Below are 21,059 nucleotides of genomic sequence, written 5' to 3'. Positions count from 1 at the left end.
ACGTGGGCGCTTACGCTGTCTATCGCTCGTAACAAGAGAAGCGAGCACAGTGGACGTGAATGAGCCCAGTTATCATCGCAGGACGTCACTGACTTCCAATCTAATAAGCGATCTCTCAGAATAAAGCTATCTGTCTTGCGACTATTCTTTCGGTTTCTACAGCCGCAGTTTTTTTACTTGCAGTAAGGGCCAATATGTTGTCATTTGAATTCATACTGCAGCGTGCTTGAATCTCATCTCAATTCAATATATCTAGCGCAAGTGCGTAATGTCTTCAATCAGTGAAGATTTAATTGCAGGAGCTAGAAGTATCTCTGATTTTGAATGCTGTCAGTCGCTTCAACTTCCTACTTTTTGTGCTCGCTGTTTCCGTTCTAGACAATCTGATTGTAATTGTCTGATCTACTTTCGCTAAATATGATATACGCATCAGTTTTCACGTTTCTAGAAATGAGTAGATTCTATATAATTCACTTGAAAAAAGGTAGTTACCTATTCTGGCTGTAAGCTAATCTACCGCCCCCCCCCCCCGACTGCAACCCATTTTCGGGCCGCGGGGCTGTCGACCTCTGACTTTGCTAACCTTGTTTGCTTTTATTTTTTAATATAGTACCTGTGAAACTTTCTCCACTAAATCAGTTTCTCGTCTGCCCATAATGTCGTTAGGTTCCCCCGCAGAAGGTGTCCACTACTCTACGCCCTCTTACTCCCGATCAACCACTTTTATCTTATCTCAAAGTTCAACCGCCTCAGTATTTGTCGAATCTTTAACATGCAAATTTTCCACTGGAAGCTATATTCTACCCAACAATATACCCTCTTCACACACTGGTGGAGGGTATTTTGCTGAAGATCCTGTCGACTGGAACTTTTGGTTAGTGCCCGAGGTGCTCAATAATCAGGTATTAACCTGGGCCCCCCTTGAACTACTCCAAAATATGCATTCTCTAATGTAAACAGTTGAAGTTAGAGTGGAGGGATTTGAAGTAGGTGCGTTGCGCTGCTTTACGTCGATATTTGTCCTTTATCAGATATCCCGTTATCAACCTTTGGTATATTGATAGTCAACGCCTCCAGGGCTGCTGTTGCTTTCGTGTCATATCCATGTACATCGAGGGTCTCCTATCTCTTGCCCTTTCATGTCACTGTGTGAAAAGTTAGACTTTATTCAGGCTACTACGTATACTTGGGTACTGATATATCTTATATCGATTTATAAACTCTGAGATTGGTCTTCAGTATTCCTAGGCCCTTGAACGGTCAATTAGTCTCATATGAAAATCCTAGAGAATGGATTGAAATAGGTAGATATAAGGAATTGAATACATGAATTCAATCATATATATGTTTCATATCGTGCAGACCAATCTGATAACATTTTCCAAGACTGGACCACCTTGAGATGACACCTGATCAGTTAGAAGAGAATCCTTGGAGATTGGAAATTGGAAACAACTATACCCACTCTAATTCAGACCATGTCACTATTGTCAGGCTCTGGCTTCACGGTGACTATATCAACAGACGATTCATCGTCTGCGCAAGAATCGCCATTTTGGTAAATACTTTCCTCATCATCATCCCCCCCATAAACAGCGTTATCTGAAAACCCGAGAAACGCCTCGGAGAATGTAGTTCGTAGATCCTTAACCATCTCTTCGCGCGCAGTCAATGAGGCTTGGAGGTAGGCCACTACCTCACGCAAACGATGGTTCTCTTGTTGAAGATTTTGGTGCATGCTTGTGTTTTGTTGCTGACCTGAGCTCTGGTTGAGGTAGTACAACAGCCGATCGAGCGTGGGATACAAATCTGAAAGGCGTGATTCAAGGTTTTGCATCTTATGCCTTTCAATGCTTAAGTCATTTGCAATAGCCTGGCAGGTTTCTGTAGCAACCCGATGAGAGGTTTCCAGTTGCGATTTCACATATTCCAGACCGAATATCTTCCTTTCTAGGTGACTGCAGTGAATGCTTAGCTTTTGATGAGCGATTGAGTCATTTCCGATCCTCGTTTCAAGCTGCCCTTGATAGTATTTAGATGCTTGTTCCTGGCGAACTAGCTGAGTGATAAATGAAAATATCTCGGGTTGATAGTCTTTGATGGAATTTGGCTGCATGTCCTTCCGTTAGTATGAAGTCCAAATCAGCAATAGAATGCCTACCTGGGCTCCGTCCTCACTGTACGCCATCTCAAACTCTTCGTTGGGCATGATAAATTGATTCTTTAGAGGTTTGATTTACTGAAGAGAATTGAGTCAAATTGATACTTAGCTGCATTACATTTAACTAGAATTCAGATACACGTGATTCATCCCTAAGGACCGAAAATTGGGGGGGGGGGGGGGGGGGGAGGGGTCATATTATTGCCACACTACCGTACGCCACCTGACCAAGACAACAGACCGAGAAAGGTGTAAAGACTCGAGATAGGGGTATGATAGTTGATAGTTTGTTGCAATTCTAAAAGCGATCTCATCATCCCCAGGTGCGACCCTATCATTAGATGGTTTCGTTGCTGACCCTGGCAGCTGTCAGGTCCCATGACCCTCTCACCATGCGGACCACCCGGCCTGCATTAGCGCTTGTCTCTACCACGAATAAATGAGATTCACATTCTTTAGCCTGCGAGGTTTGACCCTTTTGTGAACCAAATTTGGGTCGCAAGAAGATGTCAAAGTGGGTCGGTGATTTTTAGACCCTTCAAATATCGTGAAGCCAACCCTCTAGAGAGAATCTTCTCTCTGCCGTATACTTCCCCAGAAAATCGAAAATGAACCGTTATTCCCCTCAACGTCTAGCTCCTATTTCCGAAGAAATAAGCCCGGCAGATCATGAGGTCCTTCGCAATGGGGGAAGCTCCTCAACGATCGAAAGACTACAATCCCGCCTTCAGCCTGCGAAATGCCGCTCGCCAGACTTCAAAACTCAGTTGGAGCAACATGTGTATGAGGCCAGCTATCTGAAAGCTGAATTACAGTGGCATAAAGAGAGCAAACAAATATTTTTAGAATTTCATGAGAGAATGAGCGGGATCTTTAGCTTGATGGAAGATGCAATCACTGAATCGATGGCAAATCTACAAGAAGCTGAGCGCCGATACTTGAGCTTATGGGACTTCAACTTGGACCAAGCCCCAGAGGGCAACCTTTAAGGTTCCTAGGCAGTTAGCTTTCGCAATTGACTCGAGCTAAAGGTTGGCATATATATCACGATGTTGGGTTCTTTAATACATACAGTTGCATGAATATTATATTAAAGAGATTTTTTATATATGTTTTTATCGATATTGATATTAAGCTTAAATAAAACAATCAAAAAGCCTCTCCATTCCGTCATTTCTGATCATGTAGAACTGCTACCTATCCATGCACTCAACGATCACACGACTCCCGAATATCTTTGCTCCTTGCACGAATTGCCAGGTTCTCGATTCTTTCCATTGCGGTTTGTTCAAGTCTGACCACACGTCCTAGCAGGCTCTCCAATGCGTCCACGCTGTCTAGGCCACGAGCGACTTTGTTTTCAAATTGTTCAGCCAAGTCCATAAACGCATCAAGTCGTCGGGACAGACTAGCAGTCAACGTGTTCAAATGATTGACTGAGCCTTTCAAGCTTTCAATTCCCGTGCTGATTTCGTTTGAACACCCAAGAGCCCGGATCAGATTATTTATCGATGCGTCGAGAGAATTGATAACCGAGACAGCGTCGTTGGCAGACCTGAGTAGGCTGCTGACGCTTAACGCAGACATTCCTAAACCCCGCAGACTATAGTTACTGTTAATTATTCATACATTAGAGACCATCACAGATACAAGGAGCCTACCTTTCTTCATTGACCGAGGTATCGAAATCAACGAACCCGGCGCCATAGTCATCTACATTATGTAGTAAAGACCCCATCAAGTCTTCGTCTATGTGGATGTCTTGGGAAAAAGGATGGTCAAATCGGGTGTTGTCAGACGTATCATTGCACCAGACTGAGTCAGACATATTGTAAATGGTGCTGGCCATTGAACAGGAAAAGGGTATGGCTCGACATGGTACCTATAAGAGGTTCTTATAAAATCCAGCGTCGACATGGGGGCTAGGCACTAGCCAAATTAATTGTCCTCATCACCCCTGCTACTGCTGTTCTCTCCTACCCTGCTTTTATGCTTGCCATTTTTGACGGCTCTTGCATAGGAAAAGGTCAAGTGAGACATTGCGTGAGTCTACGGAAGTGGGTTGTTGGTTTTTATCCCCTAGCCATTGGATGTGGTTGTTACAAGGGTGAGAGCCAAAGTACTTATCACCTTCAATCACCCATGTGTGGATTTGTTCAGAAATACTTGCCTTGGGGGGATACTGTCTAGAGTGTTCTAGAGCGTTTCCTTAACGGCTGAGAGGGTGAGATACGGAGATATGACCCTTGTAATACTTTCATATGAAACGACCTAAGTTGGTTGAATAAAGCGAGTTGAAAAAAGATGAAAAAATAATGTTCAACAGTACTAACCATTTTACTATATTTTCATATAAAAAGAAAAGAATCCCTCTTGATCCTTCTAAAATCTATCCATCATCTACTGTGTCGCAAAAGGAGCACATCGGGTGGCTAGATATTGGAAGACAGGAAGATTCCAGACCTGCTATTATTAATAGCGAACGTCTGAAGAATATTGTTTCCCAACTGGACAATCCGAAAGAAAAATACCCATCTGTCTGTGCGTACATAGGTGGCCGTTGTAAGGACCACATTCTCCAGAAATTATACCCTTGGAATAATATTAAGCGCCATGTTTCGAGCTACAAGGTGAGGCTGAGGAGTGACGTTGCTTCCTTGGGCTGCCGGCAGCCAACTCTCTTTGTAGATGGGGACATCGGTCAAAATGATCGCAAATCACCGTTGAAACGGCTAAGCGCCGGGGTGGGTCACCCCATCTTTTGGGAATGCGGCTCGGCTCAGGACGTGTTGCTTGTGTTGTGGGCGCAGTTGGTATTTTTGTTTACGGATGTTATTTGCATATTTTTGAATGATTTCCCTGATCACGAAAAAATCCTGGAGCTGTTGACCATATTCTCAAACGTCCGACCCGCCCACTCTCTTTTAGCTAGGCTTTTACCACGACTTATTTTGATATCCGAAGGAGAACGGGATGATGGTAGAGGCAATACCCCAGCATTCACGTTACACAAGATGCTCCACGAGCCGGAATTTGCTAGCGTTTGTGGATCTTTCGCGGAGATTACGACGGTACATCTCAAACCAACGGCGCTATCTGATACCGCACGCTGCGAGCCATTAAGAGCTCTTGTGGGGCGGGAGCTAGACGCAACGAGATCCGTGCGAGAGAAGCAGCGAGTCCGACCTAATGCCGAACAGATGGCGGATCTCTTCCAGGCCGCGTTTCAGCAACTCCTGGTGAATCCTTCAACCCCTTTTGACTTGATCTGGGCTACCAGAGCGATCTATACAGTGAACCCCTATATAAAACCCAATGTCGTTTACTACCTCGACGCTTGTGTTAAGGCAGGAGTGCGCGGGCCGCACATCGCACCAACAATTGCCTCTGCCGTGTTGATGGACAATTATGTCCCTGGGATGCTAAGTCAGATAATTCTTCGTTGCAAGTTTCCTCCGAGTGGCAAATTTAACGAACTCTACTGTAGTGTTGGACCCACGTATGGTTTTTCGGACCTTGTATCGATCGGCGATTGTAGACGCCTACCACGAGCGCGCAGGCTATTGGCCAGATCGACCGTCTGAGGATCAAGCTAGTGAAGTGGAGGCGCATCTCATTGATTTATTTGACGCACTTGTGCAAACCGACCAGACGGCAGTCGAGCTCCGCAAAAGCCAACTCGCGTCCCAAAGCGGTTGGTTGTGCCGAATACGGAGTAACACCATCTGTCTGTACTGCGTATTTCAAACCGCGCAGCATGTCCTTGGCTGCGGACACACCCTATGCGACCGCTGCGCGCACGTTTTCGGCACACCAACTGTTGGGCTGGAATATCAATTTACGATCAGGGGTTGTATTTACTGTCTTTACCAAAGGCCCCTGGTCGCGAGCATATTACCACCAACAATGAGCCCCTCCGTATTGGCGATTGACGGAGGGGGTGTCAGGGGTGTCATTCCACTGGAGTTTCTCCTCCTTATCCAGGAACATTTACATCCATGTCGGATCCAGGATGTCGTGGACCTTGCGCTTGGCACGAGTTCGGGTAGGTTTTTCATTAGTCGAGGCAGTTTTTTCCTTCGTCCCTAAGCCACAAAATTGACCAACCAACCAACACAGGCGGCCTCATCGCCATTGGTCTGTTTATCATGACGTGGAACATTTCAACATGCTCGGGGATATTTGAGGAGCTAGCGCGGCGAATCTTTCGTTCAAGGCGCCGGTCGCCTTTTGCGCTGCTCAATTTCACATACCGGAGTGGCTCGATGCTTGGAAATATGGGTCGATGGCTTCACTGGTTACTTCATGATAGCTGTTATGATGCTCGAGTCTTTGACGATGCCCTTAAAAGCGTGTTTGGCGAGAATCGTCTCATGTTTGGCCCCAGCCGGGACGATCCGCGCGGAAGTCTCCAATCAAACTCTAAAATTGGGGTGGTGACTACTAGCATATCTAGGGAAACAGGGGCGTTTGTGATTGGTAACTTCAATACCGTTAGCGAACCGGAGGATCAAGGGGGTCAGTACAAGTGCCGATCATCCCATTATTCGCATTCATCTCAGTGTCCTACAGATACCCAAATTCTTCGGCCAACTGATATTGCACACGAGCCAAACGTGTGGAAAGCGTATGTAATTAAATCCCATCCTTGATTACCGTACAACACTGATGTGGCTTTGAACTCTAGCGCTAGAGCAACTGCTGCTGCCCCTTTGTGAGTGATCGTACCCGCATTAGCTCACAACAACATGCATTAGCCTGCTGGTCTAAATATTTAAACTAACTACTTTCGCGCTTTGATTTCGCTCTTAGCTTTTTTACCCCTGCTGATCTACAAGGAATCGGATCCTTCCAGGACGGGGGATTAAAACACAATTTCGCGGGCGAGATCGCCAGTCAAATCTCCCACCTGATCTGGCCAGAGGCGATAGGGTCCACTCGATTACTTTCTCTAGGGACTGGCATCACGCAGCCCGATGTTAACCCGACCCCTCACTTCCGCCATATTTTCCGGGATAGTTTCATCCGCCGGGGATTTGACGCATGGATGTCAACGTTGGGCACAGAAAGTGATTGGAGGAGACTGAAGAGCCAACTTGATGTCGCTGTTAGATCCGAGTACCATCGGTTGAACGTTGACCTGAGCGGAACACCCAGCACAATTGACAGTGTGGAAACGATGGAGGATTATCGAAACTTGGTCCTGAGTCAACCGGGAAGTTCTCGTAGAGCACGAGACGCTGCCACCACTCTACTAGTCTCAAGATTCTACTTTGAACTGAAAGAACTACCCCAAAACACTGTGGCCCCTTTCTGGTGTCGCGGCTTTGTCCGCTGCAAGGGCTCCGCTAGGGATCTTATCGCGGCTCTTAACCGACTTTACCCCGAAGGGTTGACTTACGTTTCCGGTAATAATGTGGTGGAAGATTTTAATGGCGTGGATGAGCTTTGTGGATCGTGTGGCAGCTATATTCGCCCGTTATCGTTTCTAGCCCACCATATTGACCATCCAGTGGATCTGTTTTTACAAGCATCGTCAACTAGACGTTGGAGGCTGAGCGGCTTCCCGGAAAGGCTGGCCGCCTTTGCTGCTAAGCAAGGGTTGACCTCTTCTTTTGGTCGTAGCAACCACGGACTTCCCAGTCGTATCGCATGTAGTAGCTGCGATGTCGCGAGTGGTCCCTCACGAAGTACGACACAGCGGCGCAAGCGCGAATTATCAGCATCGACAAGGGTGTCTAAAAAGGTCTGCTTTGCCTTGGAACGGAATACTTAGCTGAATAGATTGCGTCATGTCAGTGTAGCCTTACATATAATATATAGCATAACCGCTAACGTTTTTTCGTCCAATACATTCAAATCTCTTTTCACAAGGCCACAATCCAAACATCCCAACACTAAGGATGGGAGGTCCCGATCCAAATAGACTTGTTCGAAAGCAGCTCAGACAGAGAACAAGTACCCTGAAGTCCAAGGCACGAGATCTTGCAAAATTGTGCAAAGCAGATGTCTATCTTGTCATATGCTCCTCACGAGAGAGATATGTGTATAATTCTAGCGGGAGCTCATCGTGGCCTCCACCTGATGATGACCTGGTACTTTTCGAAGCCTTCTCCAACTTCCGTCATCCAAACTAACCTCGCCGCCAGCAAAACTTGTACCCTGATCTCATTCGAGATCCCCCCGCTCCGGAGCATCCTTGGATTTCCGAACCCCATCCCTACGGCTCTCGCATCTCCCCGGAATCAGAGATCTCGACCCCATCTACCGAAAATGATTCACAGTTAGACCTCATACTAGACTATTTTGCAGATAGGCGAAGATTGCTTGGTGAGGCTTTGGCTGTTGAGAAGCAGCTGCAGAAGCTCCCTGCATAGTGTGTCAAATTATATCAGGAATATCACAACTGATTAATAATAGGAGAACTGATAAATGATTATTATTATACGCCTACATGTCTCCGTACCCTCTTTCAGCCACTGAGTCAGATCTTCGTACTCTGTGCCATAGCCCAAAGTCACATGATTTAATTCCACGCGCAGTGGTGCGCTCCCATTCTGGTGCGGCACTTAATCTGTCCTATAAAGTCGATAACCTACCCTCTTACTAGGATTGTGCTTGAACATGGCAGTAAATAATCGACAAGGAACTGGTGAATCATATGAGGATCTTGAAACCCCATATGTCCGAATGATTGTGGAGGCAGACGAAATAGCTTGGGAATATAACATCCTCGCTAGTGGGGCTAATTGGGTTCTGCTGGCTGGCTATCTCGTTGTTCCAGGGACCTTTACCTCTTTGCAAAAGTCGAATACAGTCAATGACAGTCTTTCTAAGAATACTGCTGGAAGTGCAATCCTCAATACTATTCAAAACCCACCACTCCTAGCCATTTCATGTGTTCTGTTCGTACTCGGCACGGCAATAATGGGCTGGCTGTTCAATAGACACAGTACCAACTATATATGGCTGGCAAACCGGCTCTTTATGTGTGTCATTCACCACTATCGCAGCTAGTCTGCGTTATGCTGACCAAGTGACGTCACTAGCCCAACCCTTCTGAATGCCTTCGCTGGCCTCCTCACAACGGTAATCAATGTGTGTACCGCGCGGCATGGTAACGTGTCTATAATGGCTCTTTTGGCAATAATCACTACTGGACTCTCAGCGAGTTTGGCATGCGGACTTGTGGTTATCTATAAGAAAAGACTAAGTAGGCTGCGAGACCAACATCATCATCGCACAATTTGAGATTCCTAGGACTTCTATTCGATAACTCGATATATATATTTCGAAAATGTAGCCCTCGTCATTGTACCCGTGAACATTCACGACCAATGAGTAAACTTTATAAATGTACTCCAAACCGCTATCGAAACTCATTGCCTGTTGATCGAATTATCGGACCCCAGTGGGCGAGGGTGTCCCAGTAGTGGGGGATCAGATGCCACGTTCGATGATCAGGACTGGCTTGCTGTAAAAAGGCATGCTTTGGAGGTGATTCCTTATGTGAATATAGTGTCTCAGTATGTTTGAAATTATTCAAGCTTACCTCAAATATGTATGAATAAGACGACGACCCAACCTGGGTCACAAAATGCTGACCATATTTTGAGAGATTAGCTGGAACTTTTCTTCGGAGCGGATCCAAGATGGCTTTGGGGTCGCTCATCTCAATCAAAAGGTTCCCAACGTTGCGACAGTCAGCCTCCATCTCGGACAAAGGAACCTGGTCTAGCATGCTAGTGCCCACGTTTGCTGGTGGATGTTAGAGGGTATTTCTAACGTGGTGAGCTAAACGTTATCTCACCAATCTTGATGTCCCCGTTTTCGCATAGGAGAATATTGCTTCTAGTGATGTTTCCGTGTCCGACGCCAAGTTGGCTGTGAATATACTGGAGGCCATTTAGAACGCTTCTGCATATGCTTGCAAGATCTGGCTCTGTGAGTAGTCTCACTGCTGGACTCGTGCCAACTTGGGCAAGATCAACGATGATTCCATAGTACCCGTAAACCATGTATATTGAACTTTTGTCCAGAAATGCCTCGATCACCGAGCAAATATTGACATGAAATGCCGGCTGTAGTGTGTCAAAGCTTTGCGGTATCGGGTCAGCCTTGATCTTGGTAATGAAAACCGCCGAATGCCCAAAGTAGTTCCCAAGGCTAAGCCAGCCGCTTGCGGATTGCTGTACGCTCCAGTTGGTCAGATACTTTGTGGACGGATGACCGATGTGAGGAAACCCTAATCTCTTTCTATCGAGTATAAGCCAATTTGTTAAACTCGAAAAAGTTTGACCTACTTTGTCAAAGGGGATGTGCTGACGCCTAGCGATCTTGAGGAGGACCCGGACATGTTCAGTAATACAAACGAAGCTGATAGAAAAGAGAAAATTTCACTGATAATGAAATCAGAAAAATCTCAAGAGAAAGAGTTTATATTTCCCGCGCTCATAATTGTTCAATATGTGATGTCGCACCACTTTCATGCCGCGGGGTAGGTCTTGAAGGCCGTCGCTATACAATCTAAACAACCCCCGGCACAGGGACCCGTTTTTGGTCACCTGTGAATACATCAAGTAGAAATCGTCTCGCTTTGATTCTGTCCGTTCTTGAACTATTCCTTGATCGTCAGTCTGACGCTAAAAATTCATATAAGATATGCAGCCGACATCTATTTACGCGATCATCGCAGGCTCGATGGTCCTTCTTCTCATACTTCTGAAGCTCCGGCAGATACTACTTCTCATACTTATGAAGCTCTGGCAGATACTGCTTTTAGGGAAGACTTCTTTCCAAATCTTCGTTGCGCGTCATATCACATACCCATATGTTCTTGGTCGTTATAGGCTGATCGGGCCCTGGAGCCGAGGAATCAGCCTTATTCATATCACTTATATCACCACACACGTGGTCATTATATTGTTCCAAGACCGCTCTTTAAAAGGAGTGAGGAATAGCGCGGGGGTTCTGTCGTTAATTAATTTATTACTACCCTTGAGTTCGATTCACTTGAGTTATCTCGCAGACATTCTAGGATTATCTCTCGGCAACCTTCGACGTCTACATCGTTCAATGGGCTGGATGAGTACTGGACTGCTTCTGCTTCATATTGGAGCCTCATTTTTGGAGCAAGCCCCGGAAATAACGATATTCAATTCTCTTGGCTGGTCACCAGTAATTGTGAGCGATTTTGCCGAACTATTTAAGCATTATTAACCAGGTGGATAACCAGGGAGGTGCGAGCTTGGGGCTTTTGGTGCTGTTGTCGCTTCCTACAGTTCGAAAGCTATCATATGAGGTCTTTCTCCGTCTACATCAAGCTCTTGCTGTCTTAGGCTTCTATGGGATATGGCAACATGTCCCTACAACACATCTTTTCCCTAGGTTTTATGTTTATCTAACACTAGGATGTTTTGCAACTACACTCACAATGCAGTTCCTCACAGTTCTATATCAAAACGGTTTATTCTCTGGTCGTGGATCCCCATGTGCTATCGTGACCTGCCAACCCGCCGCTATAATGAGAAATACCTCAGTCACGATAAAGCTTACACTCCCAAGGCCAGTGAAAGTACTGCCTGGACAGTATATTAATATCTGGTTACCATCAGTCAGCCTTGGATCTTGGATGCAAAGCCATCCATTGACAGTTACCTCATGGGCACCTGAAAAGCAAGAGACGTTTGAATTACTACTACAGCCCCAGAAAGGACAATCTGCCTCCCTTTATCGGCAAGCGAGGGCTATTGACGCAGCTAGCTCATTGTCTTTGATGGCGTTATGGACCGGGCCCCACGGTATCACCTACTCAGTGGAGGAATACGAAAATGTTATTCTTATAGCTAGCGACGCCGGCCTGGCCGCCGTGACTCCCTATATTTCGATGCTAATACATGGCTACAACACCCGCACAATGCATATTCGGCGGATTCACCTTATCTGGCAGGTCGAAGAGCTTGGTAGGCTAAAGCTAATCTATCCATTCGGAAAGTCCTAACTGGGCAGACTTTGCCATATCCTCAGAACACCTCCTCAATAGGCTACTGAAACATGACCCTTCAAAAAATGGCCATGTGAGCTAGGTTAAAAAACAAGCTGATAACTCATACTGACTTTCCTTAGGTCCTGAGCATCTCGATCTATATCGAGAGGGTCGAGCAAGACCACGGTAATCTATCCTTAAGTAGCCACGACCGAGTCTTGCTATACGAGGGCATTCCGGACTACGATGCTATAATTGCCTCTGAATTTTCAGGTGAGGCAATAGCAAAGTCCTCTATCGTCAGGGATGAACACGGCAAGACACTTGTGATGGGTAAATAAGCCTAGAAAACAATCGTTTCTACACTAACCGGCTTCTATCAGTCTCTTCTATTGAAACTGTACGAGATCGAATTCAAGGCATAATAACTCGGTATTTATCAAGCAACATTAGTATGGTTGAAATGGAATATCAGCCGTGATTTGATGTGCCAATATGACAAAGTCAGGGTTGGTTTCTAGGTAGTCGTTGCAGGGTGAAGTGACGGGGTACTCTTGTGATAGAAAACGGTACAAACATGAGATTTGTCAATGAGATCTTTATGTTTTGGTGGGGGGTGCTAAGACTTTTTTGGAAACTGGGAAATAATTGTGTGTTTGAACTACCAGGTTAGGCTTTGGATCCTCGTTTGAATGAGCTAATTTTATCATTTGCATGTATTGTGCAAATGCTACACTCAAGGCCGCTGTATTGATTTGCATAAACTTCGACCTACTAATTGCTCGAGAGAATATCATCTTGTCCTTCGTTCTGTGGGATGTTTGACACTGGCGTGAAGTATTGATCTGCGTGGCAATATGGTACAGTTGCTGTTGGACCCAATTAGAGGTATGATAAACAAGCAGAGTTTTGAACTCACAATGAACCTTGCAGTTTCTCTGTTTTCCATAGTATGAGAGTCATCGGGAAGGGACCATCTGGACTCTGAGCTCACTAGTTCCCCGACCGAAGCAATTGAACGATCGGCCTCAGCATTGTTGATAAGTAAGGATCGAGGGGTGGTGGTCCCATTTGAATTCGAGCATGGCGAACACCCGTAATCGTCACCTGGAGCAATTTGTTTTGCTTGGTTCATTTGCTCTTATTGTCGTCAGTCACTCTTCTTAGGCAATCAAGTAATTCTAGAAGTTCAATGCTTACCATTCAATGGTCCATCTTCTTGGGTATCGTCCGAGCGAAACGACGAGTTTTTGATCAATGGCTGGTGTCTCATCTCGCCCAGCTTATCGAGGAGCGCATCACGGTGGCCATTACTCGTGTCTCTGATATGGTCATGGCCAAGCGCGACGGCGCACAAGCGTAAGCCTTGAGGGCCGCATATTTCTTTCCGGAGAAGAAAGAGTCGATATTTTCGGTGACTGGTAGATTGTGGCGGATGATTTAGCAAAAGAAATGCTTTGGAAATACGGTTGGAGTCTTTGTTTCCAAGATACTCGGCAGCGCCAAGACGGTAGGCGGTGGTCTCTACTTTAGTCCAGGCCTGTGTAGTGGTAAGTGGCTTGCGTGGCGGCCTTTGTCTAACAGGCTTGACCATGATAGGAGATATGAAAAAAAATATGGAGGGAAAGATGGAGGGAAAGATGGGAATGAATGGGTGACACAATACGCGGATAAGACGGGTGTATCTCACATGACAACCAGAATTTCTGGCGGCGTCTTTCTTTATCCATCAACTTCAACACATTCTCGTGTTAACTGTTTTCGCGACTGACTTCAAAGCGAGTGCAGGATCATCTCTATATTTTATTGCATCAGTCGGAACGCCTGCCATGGGGGAAGACGTCAACTGGATGAACCTTTTTTTCTCTGGCAGTCGTCCAGACATACTGAAAGCAAGCGAACTTGAGGGGCAAAAATTCCGATCTTTCCGTGCTGAAGACAACAGCTGGGAACTAGGAACCAAGGCCGACAAGTCAAGAGTGTCGAATGCGAACACAATACAGGTGTTTTGGCTTCGCATCAGAGGACACAGAAAATATATCGCGAAAGTCGTAAGTGGAGATGATCTTTATACGCGTGCTCCGATTAATCGTACACCAGTTTCCTTGCTATTCTGAGCAAGACGCTAAAATACAGCTTCATCGTATTGGAGCACCGCTGACTCCCGATCTAATCAACGATGCTATGAATGAGTTCGACAGATTTTATCGGGAGGCTCGGGCATACAGCCATATTGATCTATACTGTTCCGCACGCGAAAGAATCTATTTCCCACAATTTCACGGAGTGATCACCGATATACCAAAATCCCGATTTACTTCTGGATATTACCACGAACGAGCGATTGTGGTAGAGGCTATAAAACCGGACTTGCGTTCTCGACGTGTTCTTAGTGAACTTGTTAATAACCAGTCTGAAAGTTTCTTAACTATTCTAAGAACACTGTCTGAAAGATTTTTTACCACCCCTGGAGTGATTACTTTGAGCCCATTCGAGCAACAGTGGTATCATTCTTTACTCAAAGACCGACTTCGTCGCCTAGATGCTCTGCATCGAATTGGTTTAACCCATGGCGACATCCATGATTTCCATTTTCGACTTCCCAATGACATTTACGATACAGTTCTATACGATTTCTCCGAATCGTACACTTTTTCTATGAAGCAGCCCTTCCGAGTGTGTGGCGGAAGACTTCGACCTTTAAGCATGATATCAGAGGGTGAACGTGAACGTGTCTTTCTGCACATCCTCAATCGGTATGAAAGAAGTCGTCATATTACATATTGTCGTTGACATGTATCCAGAGCCTCCTCACGAGATCTTCGTTCCCATCTGATACATTTCAACCGTCAAGCTTCAATTATCGACTTCGGCTCTGAACATACTTCTTCTGTTGATAATGCACTCTGGCAGTCTCTAGATGAAGAAACCCAAATGTTAGAATTAATTATGTTGAAAGTTCCCTATCGCCCTGACGGTCAGTCTTCGTTGATATTTCCCAGATCCTGGATTATGGTTATTAACTATGCTAGGCTTTTCGATGCCGACCTTGAATTCCATTTTCCCCTTTCTGGAAGCCATCTGCCCAAACTCTGACCTCTGCTGGCATATTCGTCGGGGCGGGTCTTTATGTCAGTATGAGTCAGTTTGGGCAGTCTTTGGTGAAGACAAAACCCAACCTCAGTCAATCACATTTAGCTGTGAGCCGCAATTTGAAGTGATTGAGAAATTGGAGGTCTCTCGCTTCATACTTTGTTTAGTACCCCATTTGTGGGGGTTTGCGTCATTGAAGACGGAATCTGACTATGCTGGACTTGATAATCTGCGAAAGATTTGCTCAACCTTTATCGCAGCAAACAGGCCTGGAACAATTCTCAGTCGAGCCGAGTTTGGAAAAAAAATCTAGAATAGCGGAGGATTAAGACAACGAATTGTAAGAAGGCTGTTTTTTTTATATTATTATGACGAGAACAGAGATCCTAGATCATTGCTCTTTAGATAGCGATGAGACAAAAACGCCACTTTGACGGTAAGAGGCGATCATCGAAGCATGATTTCAAATTGGCTTACCTCGACTGTACAGGGCGAATATACGATCTAGTCGCTCATTGAAACCGGAAACCGAGTGATGGTACTTTGGTGGGCGTAGGAGTGAGAAATTTACTTTAATTCCGTGAGAGAAGATCATTCCCATTCAGGGTCTACTCGGCGATTACGTAACCGAGTGGTTTAATTTATACGGCCGGCGTATGTAATCGTGTATTCTTATGCGAATTCTGTAAACAAACAATCTGGCAGGGTATCAATTTTTTCGGATATACATTGACTCTGGACGCAACTCGAGTGGTCTTATCATAATTCTTTGCTTCGTAAACTGAGTTGTATTATGGAGGCGAAGCGGGCTTATCTCTCACAACACATGCGGTCATTGCAAAGTACTTTAAATGAGAGCACCAGGACAGGATTGAGGATGGTGACGAAGGAGAAGTGTTCAATGTAGCAAAGGCCATGGAGATAGATGGGAAATCTTTCCCTGTTAGTTTTAGTCCCTCTACAACGGTTTGCACAGTCTATTGCAACATGACTGGCGAGCGAAAATGATGGCTGTGGTGCATACAGGCAGAAGTGGCTTTATATATAAAATAGAATATACCTAGGTGATAAAGTTTTCTAGCTAAGGAACAAAAAATATGGGTCCGTAATAATCAATCTGTGCAGAGAGCATACTAAGCAAAACGAGTACAATGTGTGTCTCGGAATCTGCGTTATGAAAATTTCATAAACCTTGTTTTCTGATATGAATGTAAGTAAAAGAAAACATGGTGCAGACTCAGGACGTACATATAAGTGAAAAAAAATAGAAAATTGGGATGAAAAACGTCATAGAAGTTGCGTCAAGCCTGGACGTAAAGTCTTTATATCATGCGTATGTAACCAAGTTCCAGACCGTGTTGAACGGAGGTATCATGATGATTGGAGTCCGCCACACCATCCTATGTTGAACAGTAGTTTAACCTCATTGCAAGAAAATCAGCGGGGTATATCCGAGCACGGATATGGCGGAAATCCTTCGAATTTGTAGATTTTGTCTCCAATTACCCGCCACTTTGATGGTGAATCATCAGTAACATACTTGCCATCGTTCGCTTTGTAGATGTAAGCAGTCCGAGTCGTGTTCCATATTAGAGTGGTTGTGTAGTATTTGTTTGCTGGGTTGTTGCTCGTTTGTGGTGTGCTGCCAACAGTGCTCGCTGTTGGTATGGGGTTTCGCGGCTGTGAACTCGGTATAGTAGTTGACGAAAGACTTTGTGGAACGGATGGCTCCACTTTAGATGCCAAAGAGGGGTAGTCGTGTTTGAGATCATTTCCATACTTGTCTGCTAAACGAACAAGGCAATACAACGCCATCTTGATCGTGAGGCCGCTAGTCGCGTTCCAAGGAATTTCCTTGTATTCCACAAGTCCAATACTAGCCTTGAAACAAGACTCATCAATAGACATGTCCGTCAACTGCTTAGAGATCGTCGAAGAAGACGTCACCCGTTGATGCGAGGGTGGTGGGCGAGTGCGTTGAGGTCTGGGTGATGTTCGAATGTGGGTCGAGGCCAAGTGGAGCCGCATAACCACGAGCTCTTGGTCGCTGATAAGATACACATACCGACATCCGTAAACAGCACCATAATATTGGACTTGCTCAATAGGTCTCACCAGATCAACTGATGGTGAATCTTCATATGTCTTGTTTTTCGCGCCCTGGATAACATTGAAGACGTTGGTTGATGACCAGTTGAATTTTGTGTCACCAAGAACAATAGCTTTAGACCTTCCTACCCCCTCCTTCCCAGCAGCCCAGTCAGGGACGCATCCAGGGTGCTGCGTAACTCGTCCGGCAGACGTGGTAAATGAATCGGAAGGAAGCACTGCCGATACGGGACCCATGATGGACATGCATATGAGATCAGAGAGGCCCCGTTCATCAAATATTTTGTTATAGCCCCCATTTTCACAGCTGACGGTAGTATTAAACGGAGACACAGAGCGGCTCAACTCATCCTTGAACAGTGATTGGAGGTTATTGTAGTTGAAATCGGACCATTCTCTTATGTTCTCAATTGGGTCCCAATCGTAATTAAAGGTGAAGCTCGGTGCCGGTCTTGCGAACGCGAGGACAGTTGGGTTACGTGTCGTCAGGTAGCTAAGAAGGGATTCGGCCATGTCGAGAAATTTCTTTGGGAGAGCGTTGAAAGAAATTCTAATATGATGAACATTGCTCTGGGCAAAGTAGGTTATTTATGGATTGGTGACGAGCTGTGAGATACGGCTTATCAGGGACTAAGCAAGAATTCTTATTTTTTTATGGCTAAAAAGATGTCCAGCAATGGTAAGAGATGGGCTACACAGAGAGTTGGAGGGAGAGTTGGAGGTGTACCTGGTAGATTATTGTCTCCGCTGGGTATTGGAGTCGTATTACTCATTACTATAAAGCCAAGAAAATCTACCCTTCGATTACTATGACCGAGCTTTTCTATATCAGGGTTCTCTAGTCAACAATACTATTATGGCCTCTAAAGCTTCAGAGGAAGCAATAGTAAAGTCATGTACCGTAAGGAGTGAGTATGGGAAGCTACTTGTGATGGGTAATGTGCCGGCTTTTCAGTTTTAGTTTACGCGAACTAATTTCTATTAGTCTCTACGAACGGAAATATACGAGACAAACTCAGACGCTTGATAGATTTTTACTTATCAAACGATGTCAGTATAGTGGAAACAGAATTTCAGCCGTGATTCTAGATCTAATATATAGCGTAGATCCTAGAGGCCTTTTGATAGATAGATAGATCTATATGGGTACATCCTTTTCTATTCTCGATTTGAATATAGACATCTTGATTGTAATCTTGTTGGAAGCAAGTTCCTGTTGTTATTGAGTCACGTGACCGTAATATTTGCATGTATTGTGCGAAGGCTACACTCAAGGCCTCTGTATTGATTTGCATATACTTCGACCTACTAATTACTCGAGAGAAAGAAGACTAAAATTGACACATGAAGTCTAAAGCATGATGAGTCCTCATCGATTACCAGCAGCCTCTTTCGCCTGTTTATCACACTCCTCATCCCACTGACTAAGAAGAATAGATCCATTGTCAGATTGATGAACAGCATCAGTTGAAACCCAAAATGTCTTCGTTTCCACTTCCTCAAAGTCACATGTTGGGTTCACCATGACGAGGGTTTTCTTTTCAATCCAATAGCCAGAAACATCGTTTTGCTCTTGTTGGTATATGATCGAATAGAGTGTTCTAAAACACCCATCACGAAGATCGGGCGTCTTTTCCCACTGACGAAATAGCTCTGGCCCGCCCTTTGCACCGAGAAGCTGAACCAATGTGAGCTCAAGTGTGATTGTATCAATGTGCAACGTTCGGGACATCTGCATCTGTTCGATGACGTATAGAAGTCCTTCCTTTATAGAAAAGCGTGTCCTGACTATTCTGTTTCGGTGTTGTAAAAGGCGGTTGTGGTCATCGGCGAATGCGTTTGCTCCAAGGGTATCTGTAATGTCTTTAGATAAGCTCATCTCTCAAGGCTTATTGATCTATGTATACTAACTGGATGGGGTTGTTTTGGTTGAACTTAGAGAAGGAGCGGACGTTCGAGATTTGGAATCAATAGGTTTCCACATATCGTGTTGATTGTTCTCAAGTTGAATTTTTTTGAAAGTCTATCTAGGAGATTTGGATCTTGGTTTTTATATGTACCCTAGGTCTGAATGTAAAATAAAAAGGGGATAGCTCCCAGCCCCTAGTATCGTATTGAATCGCCACTTAATTAGTCCCAGTCTAGAATCATATGGTAATTTGGTAGGTCATATTGTGTAGTGGTTAAGATTAAGTTCATTATAAAAGTCCCTGTATTACTAGGTACTTTTCATGTCCACGGGTGTATTAAATCCTATACCATGATCATATTTGACCATATATCTAAAGAGATTAATCTACAAGCTATAGAAATTAATACTACCTAGGTATACACATAGTGGTAAAAGTTCTGAGAGATAGAGCCTTTGTAGTAGAGGAGATCAATGAAAGGTCAGAACAAAACAGCCTGTGGAGCTTTTAGAGACATTTTATGCTACAAATAAACACCAGACATATAGAGGGAAATAAAATAGTGTAGTATTATGTGCTATTTTACACATGAAGACGAGGTAACATATGAGAGAAGAAGTAGGGAACACGATTCCACCATGTATTTATTTCACTTTTCATTGTGTCTCAATCTTATATTCACTTCAATCTGTCATGTTGAATGATATCACCATCAGGTCAGATGACTTTCCCTCCTTTTGGAAGCGGTGGCTTGTCAACTACCACTATTCTATCAAGAAAAAATGTTTTCCCTCTGTTGCTGCTTCATCCAAAAAAGACGTTGCTTTAATATATTCTCTCTGCATGCAGGCCAATTAATACGCTCTGTCTCTTTCACGCCTGCAGGGCCACCACAATGAATCGAATATAACCTAGAGCTCATTGTATTAGCAGCAGATATTATAAATGGACTGCAACTCACACGTAATCTTCCACCGAAGGAATAGCCACCAGCATTAGTTGCCCTATGACCGGGAATTGGGAGATAGATGACTGAATTGCAAGATGGAAACTTCCATGTAAGGTCCCTGACTCGCTGGCTTTTGGTTTTTCCAGGTTTCCATCTCTCATTCGCATATAGATACACTCTCTCCTATTCCTAGAGACAGGTCAGAATTAAATCATAATTATGATCGTTTCACCAGAAAACACCTACACATCAACATCATCTTGTCTAAGCTTCAAGGATTGTATCCAAAATCCATCTTCTAAAACATCTTTGCTGACGGAAATATTTTGCTGACAGTTGTAGAAGCCACTCATATCAACTCGTGTGGCTAGTCCCCTATGGCGAAGTCCTTGGCCATATTGGACACTTGAGTCATAACTATGGAGCCTGAAGACGTTATCAGCAGAAAAGAAATATTGGACATAGTCCATCATCCGATATTTTCGTGATTTTGTTTGAGATTCCCGACAATCCATAAATTCAGCGAACATCTTCGAACACTCTGTCGTTCTCAGAGTAAGTGAATTTTCCATGAGAGCTTCAAAGTAGTGGCCGAGGTCATCAATTGAAGAATAGCAAGTCATCACAGCAAGGATAATACATTTGTCTTCATAGTATATTAGTATGACCGATATATATGAACTTCCTCTGAAAGCTTATCTGGGAATAGTTACCGCCTATGCTTATTTCAGGCTTGTATAATATAGAGGATGACCACCACTGTGGTCTTCGGGTATTTCGTGCTTTCACAACTTCAAAGCATATCGAAAAGAGAGTATTGATATCTCCTTTACCGAAGAATGTGCAGAAATG

The 21,059-nt window shown here is 44.6% G+C and overlaps 10 protein-coding genes across 10 annotated transcripts; 4 read left to right on the top strand and 6 right to left on the bottom strand.

The window, feature by feature from the left end:
* Positions 1-1,471: 1,471 nt before the first annotated feature.
* On the bottom strand, positions 1,472-2,209 carry Pdw03_8070 (uncharacterized protein; the record flags this gene model as incomplete). Its single annotated transcript, XM_066101855.1, has 2 exons — positions 1,472-2,110; positions 2,162-2,209. 2 exons carry the CDS (start codon positions 2,207-2,209, stop codon positions 1,472-1,474), a joined length of 687 nt encoding a protein of 228 aa, XP_065956938.1.
* A 1,161-nt stretch (positions 2,210-3,370) lies between these two features.
* Pdw03_8069 (uncharacterized protein) lies at positions 3,371-3,989 on the bottom strand (the record flags this gene model as incomplete). The annotated part of the gene is made up of 2 exons (XM_066101854.1): positions 3,371-3,764; positions 3,823-3,989. The coding sequence occupies 2 exons, from the start codon at positions 3,987-3,989 to the stop codon at positions 3,371-3,373; spliced, it is 561 nt and encodes a 186-aa protein (XP_065956937.1).
* A 1,186-nt stretch (positions 3,990-5,175) lies between these two features.
* Positions 5,176-7,937, top strand: Pdw03_8068 (Patatin-like serine hydrolase, putative; the record flags this gene model as incomplete). Its single annotated transcript, XM_014677721.2, has 6 exons — positions 5,176-5,587; positions 5,649-6,206; positions 6,281-6,679; positions 6,734-6,788; positions 6,849-6,875; positions 6,974-7,937. 6 exons carry the CDS (start codon positions 5,176-5,178, stop codon positions 7,935-7,937), a joined length of 2,415 nt encoding a protein of 804 aa, XP_014533207.2.
* A 127-nt stretch (positions 7,938-8,064) lies between these two features.
* On the top strand, positions 8,065-8,538 carry Pdw03_8067 (uncharacterized protein; the record flags this gene model as incomplete). The annotated part of the gene is made up of 2 exons (XM_066101853.1): positions 8,065-8,256; positions 8,311-8,538. The coding sequence occupies 2 exons, from the start codon at positions 8,065-8,067 to the stop codon at positions 8,536-8,538; spliced, it is 420 nt and encodes a 139-aa protein (XP_065956936.1).
* A 992-nt stretch (positions 8,539-9,530) lies between these two features.
* On the bottom strand, positions 9,531-10,517 carry Pdw03_8066 (kinase-like domain-containing protein; the record flags this gene model as incomplete). Its single annotated transcript, XM_066101852.1, has 4 exons — positions 9,531-9,650; positions 9,714-9,919; positions 9,972-10,417; positions 10,465-10,517. The coding sequence occupies 4 exons, from the start codon at positions 10,515-10,517 to the stop codon at positions 9,531-9,533; spliced, it is 825 nt and encodes a 274-aa protein (XP_065956935.1).
* Positions 10,518-11,594: 1,077 nt separating this feature from the next.
* On the top strand, positions 11,595-12,487 carry Pdw03_8065 (Cytochrome b245, heavy chain; the record flags this gene model as incomplete). The annotated part of the gene is made up of 3 exons (XM_066101851.1): positions 11,595-12,123; positions 12,170-12,237; positions 12,287-12,487. 3 exons carry the CDS (start codon positions 11,595-11,597, stop codon positions 12,485-12,487), a joined length of 798 nt encoding a protein of 265 aa, XP_065956934.1.
* A 433-nt stretch (positions 12,488-12,920) lies between these two features.
* Positions 12,921-13,740, bottom strand: Pdw03_8064 (uncharacterized protein; the record flags this gene model as incomplete). Its single annotated transcript, XM_014677719.2, has 4 exons — positions 12,921-13,015; positions 13,066-13,084; positions 13,141-13,286; positions 13,347-13,740. The coding sequence occupies 4 exons, from the start codon at positions 13,738-13,740 to the stop codon at positions 12,921-12,923; spliced, it is 654 nt and encodes a 217-aa protein (XP_014533205.2).
* Positions 13,741-13,975: 235 nt separating this feature from the next.
* Pdw03_8063 (lipase/esterase) lies at positions 13,976-15,758 on the top strand (the record flags this gene model as incomplete). The annotated part of the gene is made up of 6 exons (XM_066101850.1): positions 13,976-14,197; positions 14,247-14,902; positions 14,951-15,123; positions 15,179-15,346; positions 15,649-15,675; positions 15,730-15,758. 6 exons carry the CDS (start codon positions 13,976-13,978, stop codon positions 15,756-15,758), a joined length of 1,275 nt encoding a protein of 424 aa, XP_065956933.1.
* Positions 15,759-16,676: 918 nt separating this feature from the next.
* Pdw03_8062 (Serine/threonine-protein kinase ULK2) lies at positions 16,677-17,861 on the bottom strand (the record flags this gene model as incomplete). The annotated part of the gene is made up of 1 exon (XM_014677718.1): positions 16,677-17,861. One exon carries the CDS (start codon positions 17,859-17,861, stop codon positions 16,677-16,679), a length of 1,185 nt encoding a protein of 394 aa, XP_014533204.1.
* An 856-nt stretch (positions 17,862-18,717) lies between these two features.
* Positions 18,718-19,332, bottom strand: Pdw03_8061 (uncharacterized protein; the record flags this gene model as incomplete). The annotated part of the gene is made up of 2 exons (XM_066101849.1): positions 18,718-19,202; positions 19,260-19,332. The coding sequence occupies 2 exons, from the start codon at positions 19,330-19,332 to the stop codon at positions 18,718-18,720; spliced, it is 558 nt and encodes a 185-aa protein (XP_065956932.1).
* Between the last annotated feature and the right edge of the window lie 1,727 nt (positions 19,333-21,059).

The sequence above is a fragment of the Penicillium digitatum genome, chromosome 3 (genome assembly GCF_016767815.1).
Source record: "Penicillium digitatum chromosome 3, complete sequence".
Lineage (NCBI taxonomy): Eukaryota > Fungi > Ascomycota > Eurotiomycetes > Eurotiales > Aspergillaceae > Penicillium > Penicillium digitatum.
Note: the sequence above shows the minus strand (reverse complement) of the source record. Positions and strands in the feature narration are given on the sequence as shown.